We start from the raw sequence: 20,914 nt of genomic DNA, 5'->3' as shown, positions 1-20,914 counted from the left end.
ATATTTTTTTAGATTTGTATTTACCTGTTAAAACAACATGGCTTATAGAAGTATATCATTGACCATGGACTAGGGTCTGGGGTTTGTTTACAAGGCGTTTTATATGGTAACTCCAGACTTTTATAAAATGAAATTCAGACCAGAGTCTGCCTGTGACTGGACTGTTCAAAAGAAATTAAAAATACTTCTTGTTGCTTGAATGACTCCAATTCCACTCTAGTTTTATAGACTAACTTCTCTTTCTCTTCCCAGCCACACTTCTTAATCCTAAGAACCACTGTAGGGCTACCGTAATCCAGAAGGGCAATGATGTACCCTATCCAGTTCCTTACATCTGAATGAATAGTCAAAGGAATTCATTTCTTTTCCTACTGAGAGAAAGAACAGTGCCTCAAATTAGCATTCATGTCACGTGTTAATGTTTGATGATGAACCTAATTTTTTCCCAAGTGGACTAGCAAAATTTTATCTTATACCATTTAACACCATACCATTGAGTCTGCTTCGCTCACAAGCATGCAAAAAAGAAAAATGTAAATGATTTACCTAAGACCATGGTGGTTTACATGTAGAGTGAATGGTTTTGTTCCAAAGCACTTTAGCATTTGGCAAACAATAGTTCTGTTCAGTGACAGAGCATAGTCAGCACCATGCTTTCTCAACTTTATGGTTACTGCTTTGTTTTCTACTCTATTATAATTGACATAGTAATTGCAAAATGTAAAGGAAATAAATTTGAACTGTAGGTATAAAATCTATATTTTGAAGAATTATTTTTAGCCATTTAATATAAATGCTGGCTTTTTTTTGGTGGGGGGGGCTGTGTTGGGTCTTCGTTGCTGCGCACGGGCTTTCTCTAGTTGCAGCAAGCGAGGGCTACTCTTCCTTGCGGTGCGTGGGCTTCTCATTCCGGTGGCTTCTCTTCTTGCAGAGCATGGGCTCTAGGCATGCAGGCTTCAGTAGTTGCAGCACAAGGGCTCAGTAGTTATGGCACGCGGGCTCTAGGGCACGCGGGCTTCAGTAGTTGCGGCATGTGGGCCCAGGGCACGCAGGCTCCAGGGCACGCAGTCTCCAGTAGTTGTAATGCCAGCTATTTTCTAAAATGGTTTTATGGTTTAAAATAGTTTAAAGGGGAACAGCTTTAAATAAGATAGTACCAGAACAGTCATGTTTAGCTGAAATAAGCCTAAAATGAGTCATAATTCAATTAAGATTGTTTACCACACATTTTATTTTTCTACTCAAAGTGTGGGACAATCAAGGTATATCATTTGTCAGCTACATACTGCTAAAGGGAAAGAATGTAACTACATACTGTAGCTACATACTGTAGGAAAAGAATGCTACAGAAGAAGTATGTAACCATTTAATAATGACAATATAACTTCTTGAATTTAGCTTTTAGACAAGAGATAATTTGAATTAACTGAATTGATAATTAGCTGCTGGGGAAGCAGCTTACTTAAGTGTGTCAGGTTATGTGGTTTCATTCAGTTGCTTCCAAAAGCCGGACACACCCAAATATACTGATGTAAAGAACCTTTTGTTTTATTCTAGATTTTAAAGAGCCATCCGTACAATTTTCTAATTCCTTACTGCCTAACATATGGCAAACACCATACAGTCACATGACTTCCACTGTCAATTATGATAATCAGGGCATTACCACTGTAGAGGGAGAAAAACATCCTGATTCCTGAGGTCTCTTCTCTTATTGGGATGAAAAACCTGTGGAAACCTCTGGCTCTTGTTCTTTGGTTAGGGTGATACCAAATGAATCACAGTATAGGTGGGTAAGGTTGTCCTGAAAAGTAGTGCTGTGTGAGAGATACTGGCTAAAGGGAGTTTCCTTGAGTTGCACAGCAGTCAGATCAAACCAGGGGAAAGGCCTGGGGTAAGGAAAAAATAGTGTTACTTTTTTATGTCTGTTTAATACATCTGATTTTGCTGTTAAACATTTCCTTTAAAGAAAGTTCTCCTTCACTTGGAAATAAGGTTCTTCATTTTCTATATCAAACTAATTAAAATTCTTAGTTAAATTAAAAATTCATCTGGGTCTATTCAACACGTGGATTTAATTGTACTTATGAGTTTTCACACTTACAATTCTCTAAGTGCATTTAGGGAGGAATTCATAATTAGAGAATGATTATGACAATAAAATCAACATCCGTTTCAGTATATTTTCCTTGAATTTAGAAAGAAAATACGTAAGAGGATCATGGACATTAGGAATGGAAGAGACCTCATTTCTTTTACAATATCCTCTTCAAAAAAAAAAAGATACCCTCTTCAACTGTATAGGGAAAGAAGTAGGAGTTAACATGCAAATAAAAATGGGGCAATGTTAAGTATTAGTCCGTAGTGGAATTCAACTTAAAAAGCATTAAGACATAGGGTTTTATAATATTAAAAAAATCAGGAGTAAAGCAAGGATATCTGCTCTCACCACACTTATTCAACATACCACTAGAAGTTGTAGCCAGTGCAATAATGCAAGAAAAGGAAATAAAAGGCACACAGATTGGAAAGGGAGAACTGAAACTTGCTATATATAGATGACATCATTGTCCATGTAGAAAATCCAAAGGAATCTAAAAAAAAGAAAAAATCTCCTAGAACTAATAAACGAATTCAGCAAGGTCATAGGATATAAAATAAACATAAATTTTATTTATATATATTAGCAATGAACTCTTGGGCAAAAAAACCCTAAAAATGCAGTTCCTTTCACACACAAAAAATAGAATACTTAGATGTAAATCTAACAAAACATGTACAGGACTCGTATATTGAAAACTACGAAATGCTGATGAAATAAGGAAGATATAAATGGAGAGATATACTGTGTACATGGATGGGAAAATTTAACATTATAAAGATGTCAACTCTCCACAAATTGATCTATAGATGTAATGGTAAAACAAAAATTAGTGGCAACATCAAATGCTGGCGAGGATGCAGAGAAACTGAATCATACATTGCTAATGATGTAAAAGGATATAACAACTTTGAAATACAGTTTGGCAGTGTCTTAAAAAAATAAACATGCAACCAGTCATTGCACCCCTGAGCATTTGTCCCAGAGAAATTAAAACTTATGTTTACACAAAAACCTGTACATGAATGTTGAAAGCATCCTTATTCACAATAGCCAAACACTGGAAACATCCTAGATGTCCTTCAACAGGTGAATGATTAAACAAACTATGGTACATACATGCCATGAAAACATAACTGCCATGAAAACTACTCAGCAATAAAAAAGGAATAAATTATTGATACACACAGCAACTTGGATGAATCTCCAGAGAATTATGCTAAATGAAAAAGGCCAATCCCCAAAGGTTGCATAATATATGATTCCTTTTATATAATATTCTTGAAGTGACAAAATCATAGAAATGGAGAACAGCTCAATGGTTGCCAAGTTGGGGAGGAAGGATCAAGATGAAGGATCCCTAGTTATAGAATTGTTCTGTATCTTGACTGTCAGTGTCAATATCCTGGTCGTGGTATTGTACTATAGTTTTACAATATCTGTGTATAGCCATTGTACTATGGTTTGTTCCATTGGGGGAAACTGGATAAATGGGTACATGGGATTTCTTTGTATTGTTTCTTAATAACTGCATGTGAATCAAGATTATCTAAAAAGTTTTTTTAAAGGGGGGATAGAATTAAAAAGTATAATCTACCAAGAAGATGTAAAAAGTACAAACTTCTGTTCATCAGATGATATGGCTTCAAACTTTATAAAACAAAGATTATAAATATAAAGAGAATTTGAGAAACTACAATCATAGTAGAAATATTAATATGCCACGCCTCCCATTCTAACAGGTCATCTGATGTAAAAGACCATATAGCAGCACTTTTCCAACTTTAATGGACATATCACTTGGGAGCTTGTAAAAAGGCAGATTCTGATTCCATACATCTGGGGTGGGGACCCATAATCTGCATTTCTAAACAAACTCCCAGATGATGGCATGGTTATCAGGCAGTTTGAGTGGCGAGGATATGCTGAAAAGGGGAGAAATAAAGTGAAAAAATATATTCTGAATGATAAGACCACCCCTCTCCCTACACACGTGCAGCTTTCTTTCCCCAAGTTGGGTCCCAAAGACTTGAAGATACCAATATTCAGGGTTTCCCAAGGAAAAAGCTGATCAAACCACTCTGTAGTAAAGACCACAGTAGCAAACACAGAGTTTCCAAGCATCTTTTTAGTAACCAGGATCTTAAATATGAGCAGACAGGACTTCCCTGGTGGCACAGTGGTTAAGAATCTGCCTGCCAGTGCAGGGGACATGGGTTCAAGTCCTTATCTGGGGAGATCCCACATGCCACAGAGCAACTAAGCCCATGCACCACAACTACTGAGCCTGTGCTCTAAAGCCCGTGAGCCACAACTACTAAACCCACGCGCTTAAGCCTGTGCTCCACAACAAGAGAAGCCATCGCAATGAGAAGCCCTGCACTGCAACAGAGAGTAGCCCCCACTCGCCACAACTAGAGAAAGCCCATGTGCAGCAAAGAAGGCCCAACACAACCAAAATAAATAAATAAATTTATTTTTAAAAAATATGAGCAGACAATCAAGGTTCTCCATATACTTGAAGAAAGCTCTAAAATGAATGATAGAGACCAAAATAAATGGTCAAAAAAATCCTGAAGGAAAGACTCCTCAGAGAAGAAAAAACTCTATCATTTACATTCTCAAAGGGATAAAAGATGGTATTGCATAGGGAAATGACAACAGGATGCTACATAAAAAAGGAATATTTGGAGACTAAAAAAATCTTTGCAAGTCAAAATATAGCAAAATGAAAATATGTTCTAAATATAATAGTAGAAACAGGATAGTTGAGGAAATCTCTAAGAAAGCAGAACAAACATGCAAAGATAATGAAAATAGGAGAGCTAAAGAAAATCAGAAGATCAGCCCAGGAGGTCCAATATTTGGCTAATAAAATATTCAGAAGAGAGAACAGAGAAAACAGAGGGAAGGGGAGGAAATTATCAAAGACATAATAGGAGAAAATTAGAGAACTTGACATGCAGATTGAGAAGGACCTTTGAATGTTCTGTTTCTTTTATGGGTGGCAATTACATGGATATTTGCTTTACAATAATTCATTAAACTGTATATTTATGAATTTATGGAATAGGTACTTTTCTGTGTACATATTTTTACAATCTTTATTTTTTTAAGTTAAGGGGAAAAAGGGAGAGGCCCACCAACTGCCCAACACAGTGCATTAAAATAGACCCACATCATGACGCATAATAAAATTTCAGGATGCTGAAGTCAAAAGATACTATAAGCTTCCAGAGAGAAAAGGAACAGATTTCAGACCAAGCATGAATTGAAGAATTAGAAGGGCACTGTACCTCTCAACAGCAATTTAAAAGCTGAAAGATGATGGAGAAATGCCTTCAAAATTCTGAGGGATGGGCTTCCCTGGTGGTGCAGTGGTTAAGAGTCCGCCTGCCAATGCAGGGGACACGGGTTCGAGCCCTGGTCCGGGAAGATCCCACATGCCGCAGAGCAACTAAGCCCGTGCACCGCAACTACTGAGCCTGCGCTCTAGAGTCCATGAGTCACAATTCCTGAGCCTGTGTGCCACAACTACTGAAGCCCGTGCCTAGAGCCTGTGCTCCACAACAAGATAAGCCACTGCAATGAGAAGCCCGCACACTGCAACAAAGAGTAGCTCCAGCTCGCTGCAACTAGAGAAAGCCCATGTGCAGCAATGAAGACCCAACACAGCTAAAAATAAAATAAAAAATAAAAAAATTCTGAGGGAAAATTGTTTCTACCCTAGATTCTTTTTTTTTTAATTCTTTTTGTTGCAATGGTGAATGGGATTGTTTCCTTAATTACTCTTTCTGATCTTTCGTTGTTTGTGTATAGGAATGCAAGAGATTTCTGTGCATTTATTTTGTATCCTGCAACTTTACCAAATTCATTGATTAGCTCTAGTAGTTTTCTGGTGGCATCTTTAGGATTCCCTATGTATAGTATCATGTCATCTGCAAACAGTGACAGTTTTACTTCTTTTCCAATTTATATTCCTTTTATTTCTTTTGCTTCTGATTGCCATGGCTAGGACTTCCAAAACTATGTTGAATAATAGTGGCAAGAGTGGACATCCTTGTTGCTTTGTATTTCTGTGGTGTCCGTCGTAACTTCTTCTTTTTCATTTCTAATTTTACTGTTATGAGTCCTCTCCCTCTTTTTTTGATGAGTCTGGCTAAAGGTTTATCAATTTTATCTTCTCAAAGACCAGCTTTTTGTTTTATTGATACTTGCTATTGTTTTCTTTGTTTTTATTTCACTTATTTCTGCTCTGATCTTTATGATTTCTTTCCTTCTACTAACTTTGGGTTTTTTCTTCTTTCTCTAGTTCCTTTAGGTGTAAGGTTAGATTGTTTGAGATTTTTCTTGTTTCTTGACGTAGGCTTGTATTGCTATAAGTTTCCCTCTTAGAACTGCTTTTGCTGCATCCCATAGGTTTTGGATCGTCGTGTTTTCATTGTAATGTGTCTCTAGGTATTTTCTGATTTCCTCTTTGATTCCTTCAGTGATCTCTTGGTTATTTAGTAATGTATTGTTTAGCCTCCATGTGTTCGTGTTTTTTACTTTTTTTTCCCTGTAATGGATTTCTAATCTCATAGCATTGTGGTGGGAAAAGATGCTTGATGTGATTTCAGTTTTCTTAAATTTACTGATCTTGTTTTTGTATCCATTCAGTGAGCCTGTGTCTTTTGGTTGGAGCATTTAATCCATTCATGTTTAAGGTAATTATCGATATGTATGTTCCTATTACCATTTTCTTAATTGTTATGGGTTTGTTTTTGTAGTTCCTTTTCTTCCTTTGTGTTTCCCACTTAGAGAAGTTCCTTTAGCATTTGTTGTAGAGCTGGTTTGGTGGTGCTGAATTCTCTTAGCTTTTGCTTGTCAGTAAAGCTTTTGATTTCTCCTTCGAATCTAAATGAGATCCTTGCTGGGTACAGTAATTTTGGTTGTAGGTTCTTCCCTTTCATCACTTTAAATATATCGTGCCACTCCCTTCTGACTTGTAGAGTTCCTACTGAGAAATCAGCTGTTAACCTTATGGGAGGAGTTCCCTTGTATGTTATTTGTCATTTTTCCCTTGTTGCTTTCAAATTTTTTTCTTTGTGTTTAATTTTTGTCAATTTGATTACTATGTGTCTCAGCATGTTTCTCCATGGGTTTATCCTGCCTGGGACTCTCTGCACTTTCTGGACTTGGGTGGCTATTTCCTTTCCCATGTTAGGGAAGTTTTCGACTATAATCTCTTCAAAGATTTTCTCGGGTCCCTTCTCTCTCTCTTCTCCTTCTGGGACCCCTATGATGCAAATGTTGTTGCGTTTAATGTTGTCCCAGAGGTCTATTAGGCTGTCTTCATTTCTTTTCACTCTTTTTTCTTTATTCTGTCCTGCGGCAGTGAATTCCACCATTCTGTCTTCCAGGTCACTTATCCGTTCTTCTACCTCAGTTATTCTGCTATTGATTCCTTCTAGTGTAGTTTTCATTTCAGTTATTGTATTGTTCATCTCTGTTTGTTGTTCTTTAATTATTCTAGGTCTTTGTTAAACATTTCTTGCATCTTCTCGATCTTTGACTCCATTCTTTTTCCGCGGTCCTGGATCATCTTCACTATCATTATTCTGAATACTTTTTCTGGAAGGTTGCCTATCTCCACTTCATTTAGTTGTTTTTCTGGGGTTTTATCTTGTTCCTTCATCTGGTACAAAGTCCTCTGCCTTTTCATTTTGTCTATCTTTCTGTGAATGTGGTTTTCTTTCCACAGGCTGAAGGACTGTAGTTCTTGCTTCTGCTCTAACCTAGATTCTCTACCTGGCTATGTTCTCAATAAAATATTAGGTTAGAATAAAAACATTTTCAGACACAGTCCCTAAAAATTACTTCCTACGCAGGCTTTTCTAAGGAAGTTACTGGAGAATGACAGATTCCACCATAATGAAGAAGGAAATGAATCCAGAGGAAGAGGGGTCCAGGAAATAGAGATCCAGCATAAGAGAGAGGCAAAGAGAATCCCAGGATAAGGGGGAAGGAAAATTCTCAAACTGAAAGTGTACCACAGGTCATTGGTGATTAATTAGAACACAAAAGATAAGAGGGGGGTAAGATCAAGGATTACTTCCAGGTTCTGGCCTGAACAACTCCGCAAAGGAGCATGTAATGGCAACCTAAGTCCCCGAAGTGGAAAAGATCACCCAGGAAAAAAGTGTAGAATGAAAAGAAAGGAAGGCCTAGGACAGAGCCCTGAAAACTCCCAGATTTAAGGATAGGGCATAAGAGGAGCTGGCAAAGGAGGAATCGGAGGGGCAGGAGGAAAATGAAGAGAATGTGAGGGTATCATGAAAGCTAAGAGAAAAGATTGTTTCAAGAAGGAAGGCATGTTCAATAGCCAAGGAAGAAAAGGATTTAAAAGTGTCCAGTGAATTTAGTGACATGGAAGTCACTGGTAACAAGGGCAACCATTTGTCTCTATTAGATTATTAAAGATTAAAAAGAATGATCTAATAGTTATCAAGCTGTAGTGAAATGGCACTCTCATACACTATTGGTAGAAATATAAGTATCACTTTTTTGATAAGCAATTTAGGAATACCTATCAAACATAAACTATATATAACCTCTGACCCAGAAATTTTACTGGTACAAGTGTGCAAAGTTTAAGGATGAAATGTTCAAAGCAGCCCTCTGTGCAAAATGTGGGGCAGAGGAACTACATTGCCATCAAGAGGAAATAGGATGAATAAATGTAGCTAAAGAAATGTATCCAATGGATGTCTGCACAGTGCTCATAAATGAAATAGATATGACTGTACTAACATAGAATGGTACCTATGATGTAGTAAGTATAATCCCCATGTTTCTAAAATGTATATATAGATACAGATATGCATATATATTATAATGACAATATAAATATATGTTTGTAAATGCATAGGTAGAAAGACAAAAATACAAAAACCATCAGAGGTAGTCTATGAAAAGGGATTTGGGGGGCAAAGGAGGGCTCTCACGTTTCCACTAGTTGAATTTTTTTGATAAGAATGTGTTCATTTTATACATTTCTAAAGATAACATGAAAGGAAAAAGATAAAAAGCATCTTCTAAGAAAACAGTGTGGGAGAAGTTAGAATGGCCACTCATCTAATACTTTACCTTTTCCGAGACAGGTTCTTGGCATAGGCTTTGCTGACAAAATCTTGTGCTTGAAATTTTTGGAAAGACACTCTATCTTTCTCACAGGCTTCAAAGCGCTTGGAGAGGAACAGTTCATTCAGAAGGTGCAGCACTTGTGAGTGGGGCATGTCCTTTTCTGTGCAGACATTTATGGCTGCATAGAACACTCCCTCCAACCACTTGATATTGAGGATTATTCCCCCTAAACATCAATGAGAAAGGAAATGCCAGTTAGCACCACCAAAAAGGTTTGCAGGGAACCTAGGACAAACCCCAGACGGTGAACAGTCACCTTCTGTCCAAGACAGTTTGGTTATATGAACCTCAAGATAAGCGCTCTTCCTTTCCAGGCCAAGAACCCTGTGTGTGCCCTTTATAACACATTGCATGTTGACCCTACCAGAGGAAGACAGATATGTTAATGTAGGCATTGCTGATGACAAATGCATCTCTAGAAATCTCTAGAATGGTCCTTGCCAATAAGGCAAACTGCAAGGTTACAGTAAGGAAAAGCCATTTAGTCCCAGACACTGCATCCTCTGGTTTAAATAGGCTCTCTCCTCTGGTTGTTTCCAATTCATCCTTAAAGGGTCCAATTAATCACACTTCTTAGCTTTCCCTAAAAAGGCTACTTTTTGCCACCAAAGCTGTTCCCATGTAAAACCTAAATAGCTGAGAATGTATCTAGCTTGTACTTATACACACACATACACCCTCAGCACACATGCATACACGCATGTACACACACACACACACTCAGGGCTTTAATAAGATAGCAGTAGGCCAAGAGGAAGGTAATTTTTAAAAGTACCAAAAATATCGTGAGCCATTACCAGCAGGACTGTAGGGACAGGTAGCCTGAAGAATCACAGGGTCTTGGAGAGCAGCTGTGATTTCCTTATTGGCCCCCCAGATGCTGGCAAGATCTTCAACACACTGATACTGAGGCCGCAAGACATTGGTGTGGTTCAGTAGGAGTTTCAACCTGAAAGTAAAGCCACCAACGCAGGAAGTGCAGGGCCCGGACTGGAATAAAGCACCACGTGACCCACTGAGTTTACATCCAGCCCCAACAATGTAGTGCCCTGCACAGCACTGCTCACAGGCAAACGCAGGTGTGGGTTGGCACTGGGGCACTACCTCTTAGATGGATTGTTCACCCATCCACTCAACACTTATTCAATGTCACCACAAGCCAGGCACTGAGCTAGACACTCGAGGTACAAAAATAGTCTCTGACACATGCTCCGGATCAATTTTCATGCTGTTGAGTGGCGTACAAGGGGAACGCTCCTCAGCTTCAAGTAGCTGGAAGTAATGCTCTACTGCAGTTCTAAACATTTGCACATCAAAGAAAAGGTCCCACCCACAAGTGCTGGAAAAGCGGGGAAGACACAGTTTCAAAGGCTGGCTGGTCCTTCTGCCGATGAAGCTGCTTCCACCTTATGACTGGGAATGACCAACTCCAAGAGGTAGGGGCCAGGGTGGAGATGAGCAGACAGGGCAGTTCTGCCAATCCTGTGCTCACCCTAACAAGATACCTGGGTAGTGGGACAGCAGCCACAAAGCTGTACACAGTGCAGGCTTTTCCAAGGCTGGTTTGAATTTCTACACAGATATTAGACAGCTGAGATGGCAGGCAGCAGAGGAATATCACGTTGGCCCACTCCACCAGAGAAGAGTTATGGTAAAAGCACTGGATTCCCAGTTTCTTGAATTCATCTGGGAGGGAATAAAGGAAGTCAGAAAGATCACAGTACAAAGAACTTTGAACTCCATCATCTGTGGGGAGAGGATGACAATTATTTTATCTCAAGTCTTGTCACCACATTAATCAGAAGAGATTCCCTCATGCCTTCTAAGAGCCACGCAGCGAAGCCCTGACCCCATGACTATGGCAGCAGGTGCCACTGCAGCAGTGCTCGAGATCGTAAGATAATTCATCCTTACCTTATGTTTTAGACCAAATGCTAGAATTTTTCAGAGTTTCTTTTTTTAGGAAGAAAAAAAGTCTGAATGAAGCCTTCTCCAATTTGCAGAATTCATCGTGTACCAGATAATGTACAAAGTACATACGTTATCTAAGGGAATCTCATAAGGACCTTATGAGACAGAGGCTAGTATTATTCCTATATTATAGATGCGGAAACTGAGGCTTCAAGAATTCTGTGACTGGGCTGAAGTTAAACAGCTTAACTGGCTTGAAATGATGGGAAAGACTGAGAGAGTGGAAGAGTATAGGGCAGAGGTTGGGAGGAATTTGCAAAAATATGCTTATAGTTTCAGTAAAGTATACACAATTTAATGTCAATAAGATATTTATAAATGTAGAAAGAAATGTGATAACTCATGTAGTGGCTAAAAACACTTCTTGGTAGTTAATCATTTAATTGTACTTATTGTGATCTGGATCCTCAAAAGTAAAAATGTGAACTCACATACGGTAGTATGTTTTAAGTGTTATCAGAGAACAGGATGTTAGACATTGCAGAGGTCAGTTCTTCTCTTAACCACCACAAGTATGTGATAAAGTTGATGCTGAGGTTATCTGGGTACTCAGGTACTTCCAGGTAGGAAGATACACAGGACAAAGAAGAACTTTAGAAAACATGCATATCCACTTTTCTTCCATATGTGGTTCTCAAAAGTGCACAGAAGCTGATGCTGAGCATTTTGAATTCTTGCTTCCTTAATACAACATACAGTGATATTCTATAACTGTAGTTTTATTATTAATAAACATATTGCTTCCCAGAAGAATATATGCATTTTATTGAAATGTCATATATACTGGTCCTATTGATGAGATTTAAGAAATCTGCCTTGAGAGGTTAAGATTTTTCTAGTTTCCTTAATAAAGAAGGAACATTTACAAATCAATAAGAAAAATCATACAGGCATCCAACAGAAAAATTGAACAAAAAAGAACTCAAAAATAATGAAATAGCAATAAGCCTATAAAATATTTTAATTCTTCTAGTGATCAGTGAAAGACATTAAAATAAGAAAAATTGTAAAGGCATATTACAATGGTGATTTTAAAAATAAGATTCCCAGAATTGACAAGCGTGTAGTAAAATGGGTATTCTTACACACTGTTGATGAAAGTTTATACCTGAACAACATCCCTTGTAGGTCAGTTTGAAAAAATATATCAGAAGTTTCTTTAAAAATTAAATATACCTACCATATGACCCAAGCCACCCCATTCCCAAGTGTTTACTCAAGAAAAATTAAAGCATTTCTCCACACCAATATTTGTACACAAATGTTCATAATAGCTATATTCCCAAACTGGAAACAACCTGAATGTCCATCAACAGAGGAATAGATGAACTATGGAGTATCCATGCAATAAAACACTACTCAGAAATAAAAAGAATATCAATACATGCAACAACATGGATGTATCTCAAAATAATTATGCAGAGTGAAAGAATTCAGACCATTGCGGGGAGGGATAAATTAGGAGTTTGGGAGTAATAGATACACACTACTATATATAAAATAAACAATAAGGACCTACTGTATAGCACAGGGAACTATACTCAATATTTTGTAATAACCTATATGGGAAAAGAATCTAAAAAGGAATATATGTATATAGAATATATTCTGTATAATATATTATATATATACATATAACTGAATATATATAACTGAATCACTTTGCTGTACATCTGAAACCAGCACAACATTGTAAATCAACTATACTTCAATAAAAAAATTAATTATAAAAAGAATTCAGACCAAAGAAGAAGTACAAACTGTATGACTCCATTTATACAAAATTCTACAAAATGCAAACTAATCAGTAGTGACAGAAATCAGATCAGTGGGGATTTCCCTGGTGGCGCAGTGGTTGGGAGTCCACCTGCCAGTGCAGGGGACACGGGTTTGAGTCCTGGTCTGGGAAGATCCCACATGCCGCGGAGCAACTAAGCCCATGAGCCACAACTACTGAGCCTGTACTCTAGAGCCTGCAAGCCGTAACTACTGAAGCCTGCGCGCCTAGAGCCTGTGCTCCGCCACAAGAGAAGCCAATGCAATGAGAAGCCCGCGCACCACAATGAAGAGTAGTCCCCGCTCTCTGCAACTAGGGAAAGCCCACGTGCGGCAACGAAGACACAACACAGCTAAAAATAAAATAAATAAACAATTAAAAAAAAAAGAAATCAGTTCAGTGGTTTCCTGAGTGGGTTCTGCAGTGAGGTAGAGAGATTCATTACCTTGATTACGTTGATGGTTTCACAGGAGCATACATGTGTCACAAAACATCAAACTGTACACTTTTATTTTTTTAATTTATTTTAAAAATATTTATTTACTTAGGCTGCGCTGGGTCCTTAGTTGCGGCACGCAGGATCTTTCAGTTGTGGCATGCAGGCTTCTTAGTTGCAGCATGGGGACTTCTTGATTGTGGCATGCATGTGGGATCTAGTTCCCAGACCAGGGATTGAACCCGGCACCCCTGCATTGGGAGCTAAGTCTTACCCACTGGACCACCACCGAAGTCCCTGTACACTTGTTTTTTTAAAATATTTATTTTCTTTTTTTTTTTTGGCTGCGTTGGGTCTTAGTTGCAGCATGTAGGATCTTGGTTGAGGCATGTAGGATCTTTTTTTCATTGCCGTTCGTGGGCTCTTCATTGCGGTGCTCGGGTTTCTCTCTCGTTGTGGCCGTGGATTTTCTCTCTCTAGTTGAGGCACGCGGACTCCAGAGCATGTGGGCTCTGTACTTTGCGGCTTGCAGGCTCTCTCATTGAGGCACGTGAGCTCAGCAGTTGTGGCACACGGGCTTAGTTGCCCCGCAGCATGTGGGATCTTAGTTCCCTGACCAGGGATTGAACCCGCGTCCCCTGCTTTGGAAGGCGGATTCTTTACCATTTTTAAAATGTGCAGTTTAGAACTTCCCCAGTGGTCCAGTGGTTAAGACTCCGCACTTCAATGCAAGGGGCATGGGTTTGATCCCTGGTTGGGGAACTAAGATCCCACATGCCTTGTAGCCTGGCCAAGAAATTTTTTTTTTAATGTGCAGTTTATTATATACAAAGTATATCTTAATAAAGCTGTACCTGTACTTTGACCTAGTAATTTTGTTTTTTAAATTATGTACAAGGAAGTCCTACTAAATGAGACACAGTTACATAAATTATCATACAGTCATACTTGGGAATACTATACAACCTTAAACTCATGAGTCTGAAGACTGTCAAATAATATGGGAATAGGCTCATGATACATGAAGTGAAAAAAGCAGGATACAAAAAGCTTCGTAGAGTGTTAATTACTGATATAACGAGAGGAAAAAATGGGAAAGAAATGATAACCCTGCTAGGAGAATTATAGGTAGTTATTATTTACTTCCCTATAGAGTAGTTTTCTAAATTTTCTATAACATTCATATATTACTTTACATTAAAAATATTTTGAAGTATAATTTACATACAATGCGACACACAGATCTGAAGTAAATAGTTTGATCAACTTTGACAAATGCATACACCTATGTAACTCACACCTCTCTCAAGATACAGAATATTTCCAACTCCCCAGAAAGTTCCCTTGGGCCTCTTCTCAGTCTCCCCAGAAGCAACCACTGTTCTGATTTCTATCACCATAAGTTAATAAATGGAATCATTATAAAACTTTAAAAAAATTTTTCAGTAAATGTTATTCTAAAAAAATAAGACCAAATATTTGGAACTGGTAAACACCACTCAGACTCTAACTGGTCCAGTTAGAAAATTTGAATTGTTTGGAAAGCTTCTCTATATCAAAGACCCAGAAAGATATCTCGCCACCAAGGGCACAGGGAGGAGATATGGATATAAATATTTAGGTGGAGAAGAAAGTTGCTTTAAGGAACAAGTTAAAAAACCATCTTTCTGGCTTTTCTGAGGGCCAGCAAGCTGAGGACTTGGCATGCTGTATGCGAGGATTCCTCTTTTGAGGGACCCTTTCAAAATGGCCTCGTCACCACCTAAAGAGCACACCCAAGCCCCCCTTCTACTGCGCAGGGCTCCTCACCCAGGGCCTCTGGCCTCCGAGTGGAGATCCTCAGGCTGTCAGCTGGGATGGGGACAAGCTGAAGCAGTGTATGAGCCAGCTGCTTCCCAAGGTGGCCGCCTCCAATGATGCCCACCTTTAACGCGTCGTCATCAGGAGTGTCTTCACGCAATCCAGCCAAGCGACATCTAGAAGTTTGCTTCTTCTGTAATGATTTTCTGGAGAATGATTCCCTGGAGAATGAACACAGACACGCATCCAAGTAAACGCAGACCCTCAGTCCTTCTTGACTGTCAACCTCTGATGTTCTCTGGTTTAACTTCCTCACATGCAGCCTGCTGTGACACCTTAAGTACTTCAGAGAGAAGAATTCCAGTTATGTCCCACTGATCCAGCTTCACTGATGGAATGAAATGTTCCTCCTGAGTGAATTTTCCAGGAAGTAAAGCATACCCCTTTCAAAGGATCAGAACCTGTTTAAAACATTCTTAAGTGAACATTTTTTGGGTTATATGTATCGTGCATTTCCCTGCCTTCTTAAACACAAGGTCTGACTACTTAACCATTTCTTTGACTCAGGACCATCACTGTAAACAACCTAATTACAATTACACCTTATCCTGGAACATGGGGAGCCAGTTCCTTCATTGCTTCCCGTGCAGACGGCTGTCAATTTCCATCTCCATCAGGATGAGTGCACCCCTCTCCTACTATACACCTCCTCTTTCTAGTTTGCTATTTCAGTTCTGCACAAACCCAGGAAACCATGTAACTTAGCTTTTTTCCAAACGTAATGATTTATAAACGTAAATGGTTTATAAGGGAAAACAGACCTAAGAAACTGAGGATCAAGGATCTGAGGCCACTCTTTCTGGAGGTTCACTTGACCCAAGATGAACAAAGTCTGACCTCTGAATACTAAGGCATTTTTTATGTTGTTATATGGCAATCTTATATTCGTTCTGTATTTCTGTGAAAATTGGAGTCTTAAAGCTCTGGAGTTTCCATGTAAGCATCACAAGCCCCATTCTATTTAAGGCTTCTCTTTTGGTTAAAAGGAGAGCATTTTCTCTCTCTGCCTGATCCTTCCAAATAGAAGATGCCTCCTGGAAGTTTCCCATATTGGTTTCTCATCACTCACCTTGGAGGCAGCCAATAGGTTTACTACGCATCCTTACCAGTCAGCCAGTCAGCAAACTTCTTGAGTAGTCTGCCTCCTCGGGTATGTGCTGTATCTATAACATGTTTAATTCAGATCTGGTCCCACCATCTAGGAATTAATCTAATTTCAGAGAAAAGTAAACTGAGAAGCAGACTGAGGGGTTGGGGGGTGGGGACAAATGCTCCAGGAGTGACCTAGAGTTACAGAATCCAGGAGCCTAGTCCTAGGTACTTGGCTCTCACACACCTCCTATTTAAGCGTCAGAAGCCAGGACTGGACTGAGAGCTTCTTTGAAAATCAGTATTCCTGGTTTCAGGCAAGTCATCCGGCCATAAGGACCCCCAGATTTCCAGGAAGCTTTCTTGTGAGGAAGCATTCCACTGTTAGCTCGGCCCCCAAAGAAAAAAATTACCCATTTTCAGCCAGTAGCCATGGAATGGCTAGTGATTAGTAGCTGTGGCAGACAAGCTGGTCATCCTGATGAGGGAGTGAATGATAGGATGGATGAACGAATGAATGAGTGGATTATTTAATGTCTACTCACTGAAAGGAAATCACCACTAATCCATGCTTTATTGCATAAACACAGCCAAGGGACCCTGGTGTGCATTTCCCTGGTGCTTTCAGACCAGCAGTACTCCAGTGTGGGTTGGAAAAGGTAGGAGGACCCTCCCCCTGCCAAAGTTACTCTCCAATATAAAAAGTTTAAGTCATCTGGATTCTCTGCAGTGAAATTCTTCTCCATCTGCCTGACCTTGGAGACCCAGGTTACCTCAAATTATGGAGTAGCTTGCAGAAGAAGGCTGCATGGGCACAGGCCTTGGTCATCAGCCCATGAGAACGGCCCAGCAAATACAGCCAGCTGCGGTCTTCCTCTTGAATCCCATACTCAAACTGCAGTGTCTCAAGGTCCTCTAGCATGTCCATCTCCAAACCAGCATCTCCTGCAACAACAGACACCAATCAACTCGGCTCCCTGTCCGGGAAGAAGAAGGAGTCTACGCAGGAGGGTGTGTGTGCCCAAGTCTCAGGGTCTCCTGATGGTGGCTTCAGCACCTCTCCTCCCGGTTATGAACTGGCAGCTCTCAACCACTTCTCTGAGTGTGAGTCCTGGAGAATTCCTAAGCACTGACTACCCGTGAGTCAGGAATACTGAATTCATGGAAAACCTGGACAAAATCCATATAGGCTCCAGGCACAGTTTTCAGCAGATGCATTTACATTAACAATGGGTTTCACAGGCACACTTCTCCCTTCCATTCTCTCCTAGGTTTTAGACATAGGACTGAACACTTAGACCACATTTCACAGAAATTCTCCCCTTTCAATAAACTCTGTGTTCCCCACAGGGTAGAAAAGAACCCAAACTAAATATCACGGTCCTTTATCTAGGGCGGGGACATCTAGATTTTAGAAAATGAAGCCAGAGAGGTATAAGCCCATCCACATACATCTCTAACCAACCAAACAGAGGAGAAGATGGCTCTGCTCCTCAGTGGTTCTGGTACTGGAGGGTAAGAACTACATTTTCAGGGAGAATTACCCAAGAAGGTTGTCATTATGACTCCTTAGCTACCAGATTACTTCAGTCTTGGAGCCTTAAAGGGGCCAGCCCCACTTAGAGGTTTCCAGACCTGCAACATGAGGGCAAGAATTCCTTCACTACTTCTTGGAGTACTACTACACCAGGGCAGTATGGGATCCCCCTTTTCCCAACAGAAGTTTCTAGACTTCTAGTTTTTTTTTTTTTTGGCAGACTGCAATATCATACAGATCTTAGCACTACTCAGAGTTATTTTTCAAACCCCTTCTTTTTGTGTTCAAGAAATCAATCAATAAATAATAATAAATAAAACAATAAACAAAATAGATAAAATAAATTCTGAGGATCTAATGTACATCATGGTGACTATAGGTAAGAATACTGTATTGTCTACTTGAAATTTGCTAAGAGTAGATCTTAAGTGTTCTCACCACCCACACAAAAAAGGTAACTGTGAGGTGATGGACATGTTAATTAACTTGACTGTGGTACTAATTTCACAGTGTATATCAAATCATTATATTGTTATCACTTAAATATAGACAATATTTATTTGTCAATTATACCTCAATAAAGCTGGGAAAAATAATATTCAAAACTCTAATCTATTTTATAGCAATGGCAAAATTGAGATCAGAATTCAAAACTGCTCCTCTCTAACCTTTTTAAATTAAAAAAAATTTTTAGAGGTGAAATTCACAAAACAGCCATTAAAAAGTGAACAGTTCAGTATATTCAGTGTTGCTCACCCACTACCTCTAGTTCCAAAACATTTTCAACTCCCACCAAAGGAAATGCTATACCCAATAAGCAGTTACTCCCCATTTCCTCCCCACCCTCCCACTCAGCCCCTGGCAACCACATATCTGTTTTTATCTCTGTGGAATTACCTTTTCTGGCTATTTCACATAAATGGAATCATACAAAACGTGACCTTTAGTATCTGGCTTCTCTAATCCCTTTTGTAGGAGGGCTGTTAGGTCAATCGCTTTAAAAGCAAAGTCTCCAGCACTTGAAGTGAAGAGCAGACAAGTTTTCAAGCCTAAGAAACCCTTCCTTAGACCGTAACAGTGGGTAGGCCATCTGAATGTTGCAAGTGATGTTTCCTGATCCGAAGGAAAGAGACGCTCAAAACCTTCCAACTCAGCATGACAACACAGCACACGTTAACTTGTATAAGCGTGGATTCTAGACCCATCCTTTACTTACGCATTCTCAAAAATGGGGATCTGCTGCTTGTGGCGTTGTAACACATCGAGTTGGCTAGGCTGAACTACATTTTCCAGCATTCCCTTCCCTGTCTGTTTCCAGTTAGGGTGTGCCACCACAGGAGAGGTTTCCTGCGGATCTGGAGGTGGAAGTGCAGCAGCCGTTTGTACTTGCAAGGCTGGGCAGGCACTTTCACTGTCTGCGGGCGGCGCTGTTGCTGTGGGGCAGCAGTTGGGCCCGCAACTGCTATACCTTCCCTGGGATCCTCCTGTAGCTTCTCAACTCCTGGGCCAGGGGTGTGTTCAGCTGTGTGACAAAGGCCACCAGTGAGCTTCCCCTGCAGGTCATCCACTTCCTCAGGTTGGGGGCGGTGAGAACTGGCAGGGGTTCCAGTCCATCCTCATGGGCTCCAGCTCATCCTTGCTCCCCCTCCCCTCACTTTTTATCCATCTTCCCTTCCCCACTGCCTGCCCTATGGATTTCTAGCTCTACCACCAGACATGAAGATAACCTTCCAGAGACTGTACCGGCTGCCACACTTGAGCAAGGTCAAAGCCCTGTAATGAATCCCACATGTAGATTAGACAGGTGGACAGACTGGCAGACTATATAATCCTAGTGGCTCTGCTTCTCTAAATGAACCCTCATACACTAGTTAGGTCACCACTGTTTATTTGAAGATCAGTCAATAACTTCAGCACAATTCAGCGAATTAAACTCCTGTTTCTTCAATAGCAAGAGGGTTGATTCGGAAAGGAACCAAATATGAGGTTACCTGGAATTGCAAAGGCCGTTACAAAGTACAGGAGCAAAAGATGGAATCTGATCCCCTTAGAGCAGGCTTTCTCCACACTGGCACTACTGACATTTGGGGCCGGATAATTCTTTGGTGCAGGGAGCTGCCTGTGCATTGTAGGATCCTTAATAGCATCCCTGGCCTCTATCCACTAGATGCCAGGAGCTCCATCCAGCTGTTGCACAAAAAGTGTCTCCAGGCCTTCCCTGGTGGCTCAGTGGTTAAGAATCCGCCTGCCAATGCAGGGGACACGGGTTCGAGTCCTGGTCCGGGAAGATCCCACATGCTGCGGAGCACCTAAGCCCGTGCACCATGACTACTGAGCCTGCGCTCTAGAGCCCACGAGCCACAACTACTGAAGCCCGTGCACCTAGAGCCCATGCTCTGCAACAAAGAGTAACCCCTGCTCGCCGCAACTAGAGAAAGCCCGTGCACAGCAACAGACCCAACACAGCCAATAAATAAATAAATAGATAGATAAATAGATAAATAGATAATAAATTCTTTAAAAAAAAAGCGCGTGTCCAGATATTGACACGTCTCTTGGGGGGCAAAATTGCCTCCAGATGAGAACCACATTGCCTTAAAGCCTGCTGTGTGCCTCTGTACGGGCGTCTTCTCTTCCCCCTACCACTTCACCCACTCCACACAGCCACGAAAGCACAGAATCCTACAAGCTCTGAGAGAACCGTGCCCTCCCCTCACAGATTAAGATAATGAGTCCAGAGAGAAGGGGACTCGCCCAGCACCACACAGCTTGTCAGTGGTAGAGCTGGGACGAGAGGCCCGGTCTTCAGCCAGGGGGCAGTGCTCCCTCTGTTAACCACGCGGCCCTGCTCTGCCGTAAGCACTGTTACTCCACAACCTGAAGTGCTGACAGGCTGCTGAGTGCTGTCACCGAGGCAGATTTGTAGTGGTCCCAAGAGACGGGGCAGATGCTCCACTG

At 40.4% G+C, this 20,914-nt stretch overlaps 1 protein-coding gene across 1 annotated transcript; it reads right to left on the bottom strand.

The window, feature by feature from the left end:
* Window positions 1-1,711: 1,711 nt before the first annotated feature.
* Window positions 1,712-20,154, bottom strand: NOXRED1 (NADP dependent oxidoreductase domain containing 1). The gene is made up of 7 exons (XM_024737857.1): window positions 19,173-20,154; window positions 17,193-17,364; window positions 15,280-15,476; window positions 10,792-10,972; window positions 10,084-10,235; window positions 9,230-9,452; window positions 1,712-1,889 (listed from the first exon to the last, which is right to left on the bottom strand). The coding sequence occupies exons 1-7, from the start codon at window positions 19,216-19,218 to the stop codon at window positions 1,712-1,714; spliced, it is 1,149 nt and encodes a 382-aa protein (XP_024593625.1). The 5' UTR covers window positions 19,219-20,154.
* Between the last annotated feature and the right edge of the window lie 760 nt (window positions 20,155-20,914).

Source organism: Neophocaena asiaeorientalis, unplaced genomic scaffold (assembly GCF_003031525.2).
Source record: "Neophocaena asiaeorientalis asiaeorientalis breed wild unplaced genomic scaffold, Neophocaena_asiaeorientalis_V1.1 scaffold49, whole genome shotgun sequence".
Taxonomy (NCBI): Eukaryota; Metazoa; Chordata; class Mammalia; order Artiodactyla; family Phocoenidae; genus Neophocaena; species Neophocaena asiaeorientalis.
Note: the sequence above shows the minus strand (reverse complement) of the source record. Positions and strands in the feature narration are given on the sequence as shown.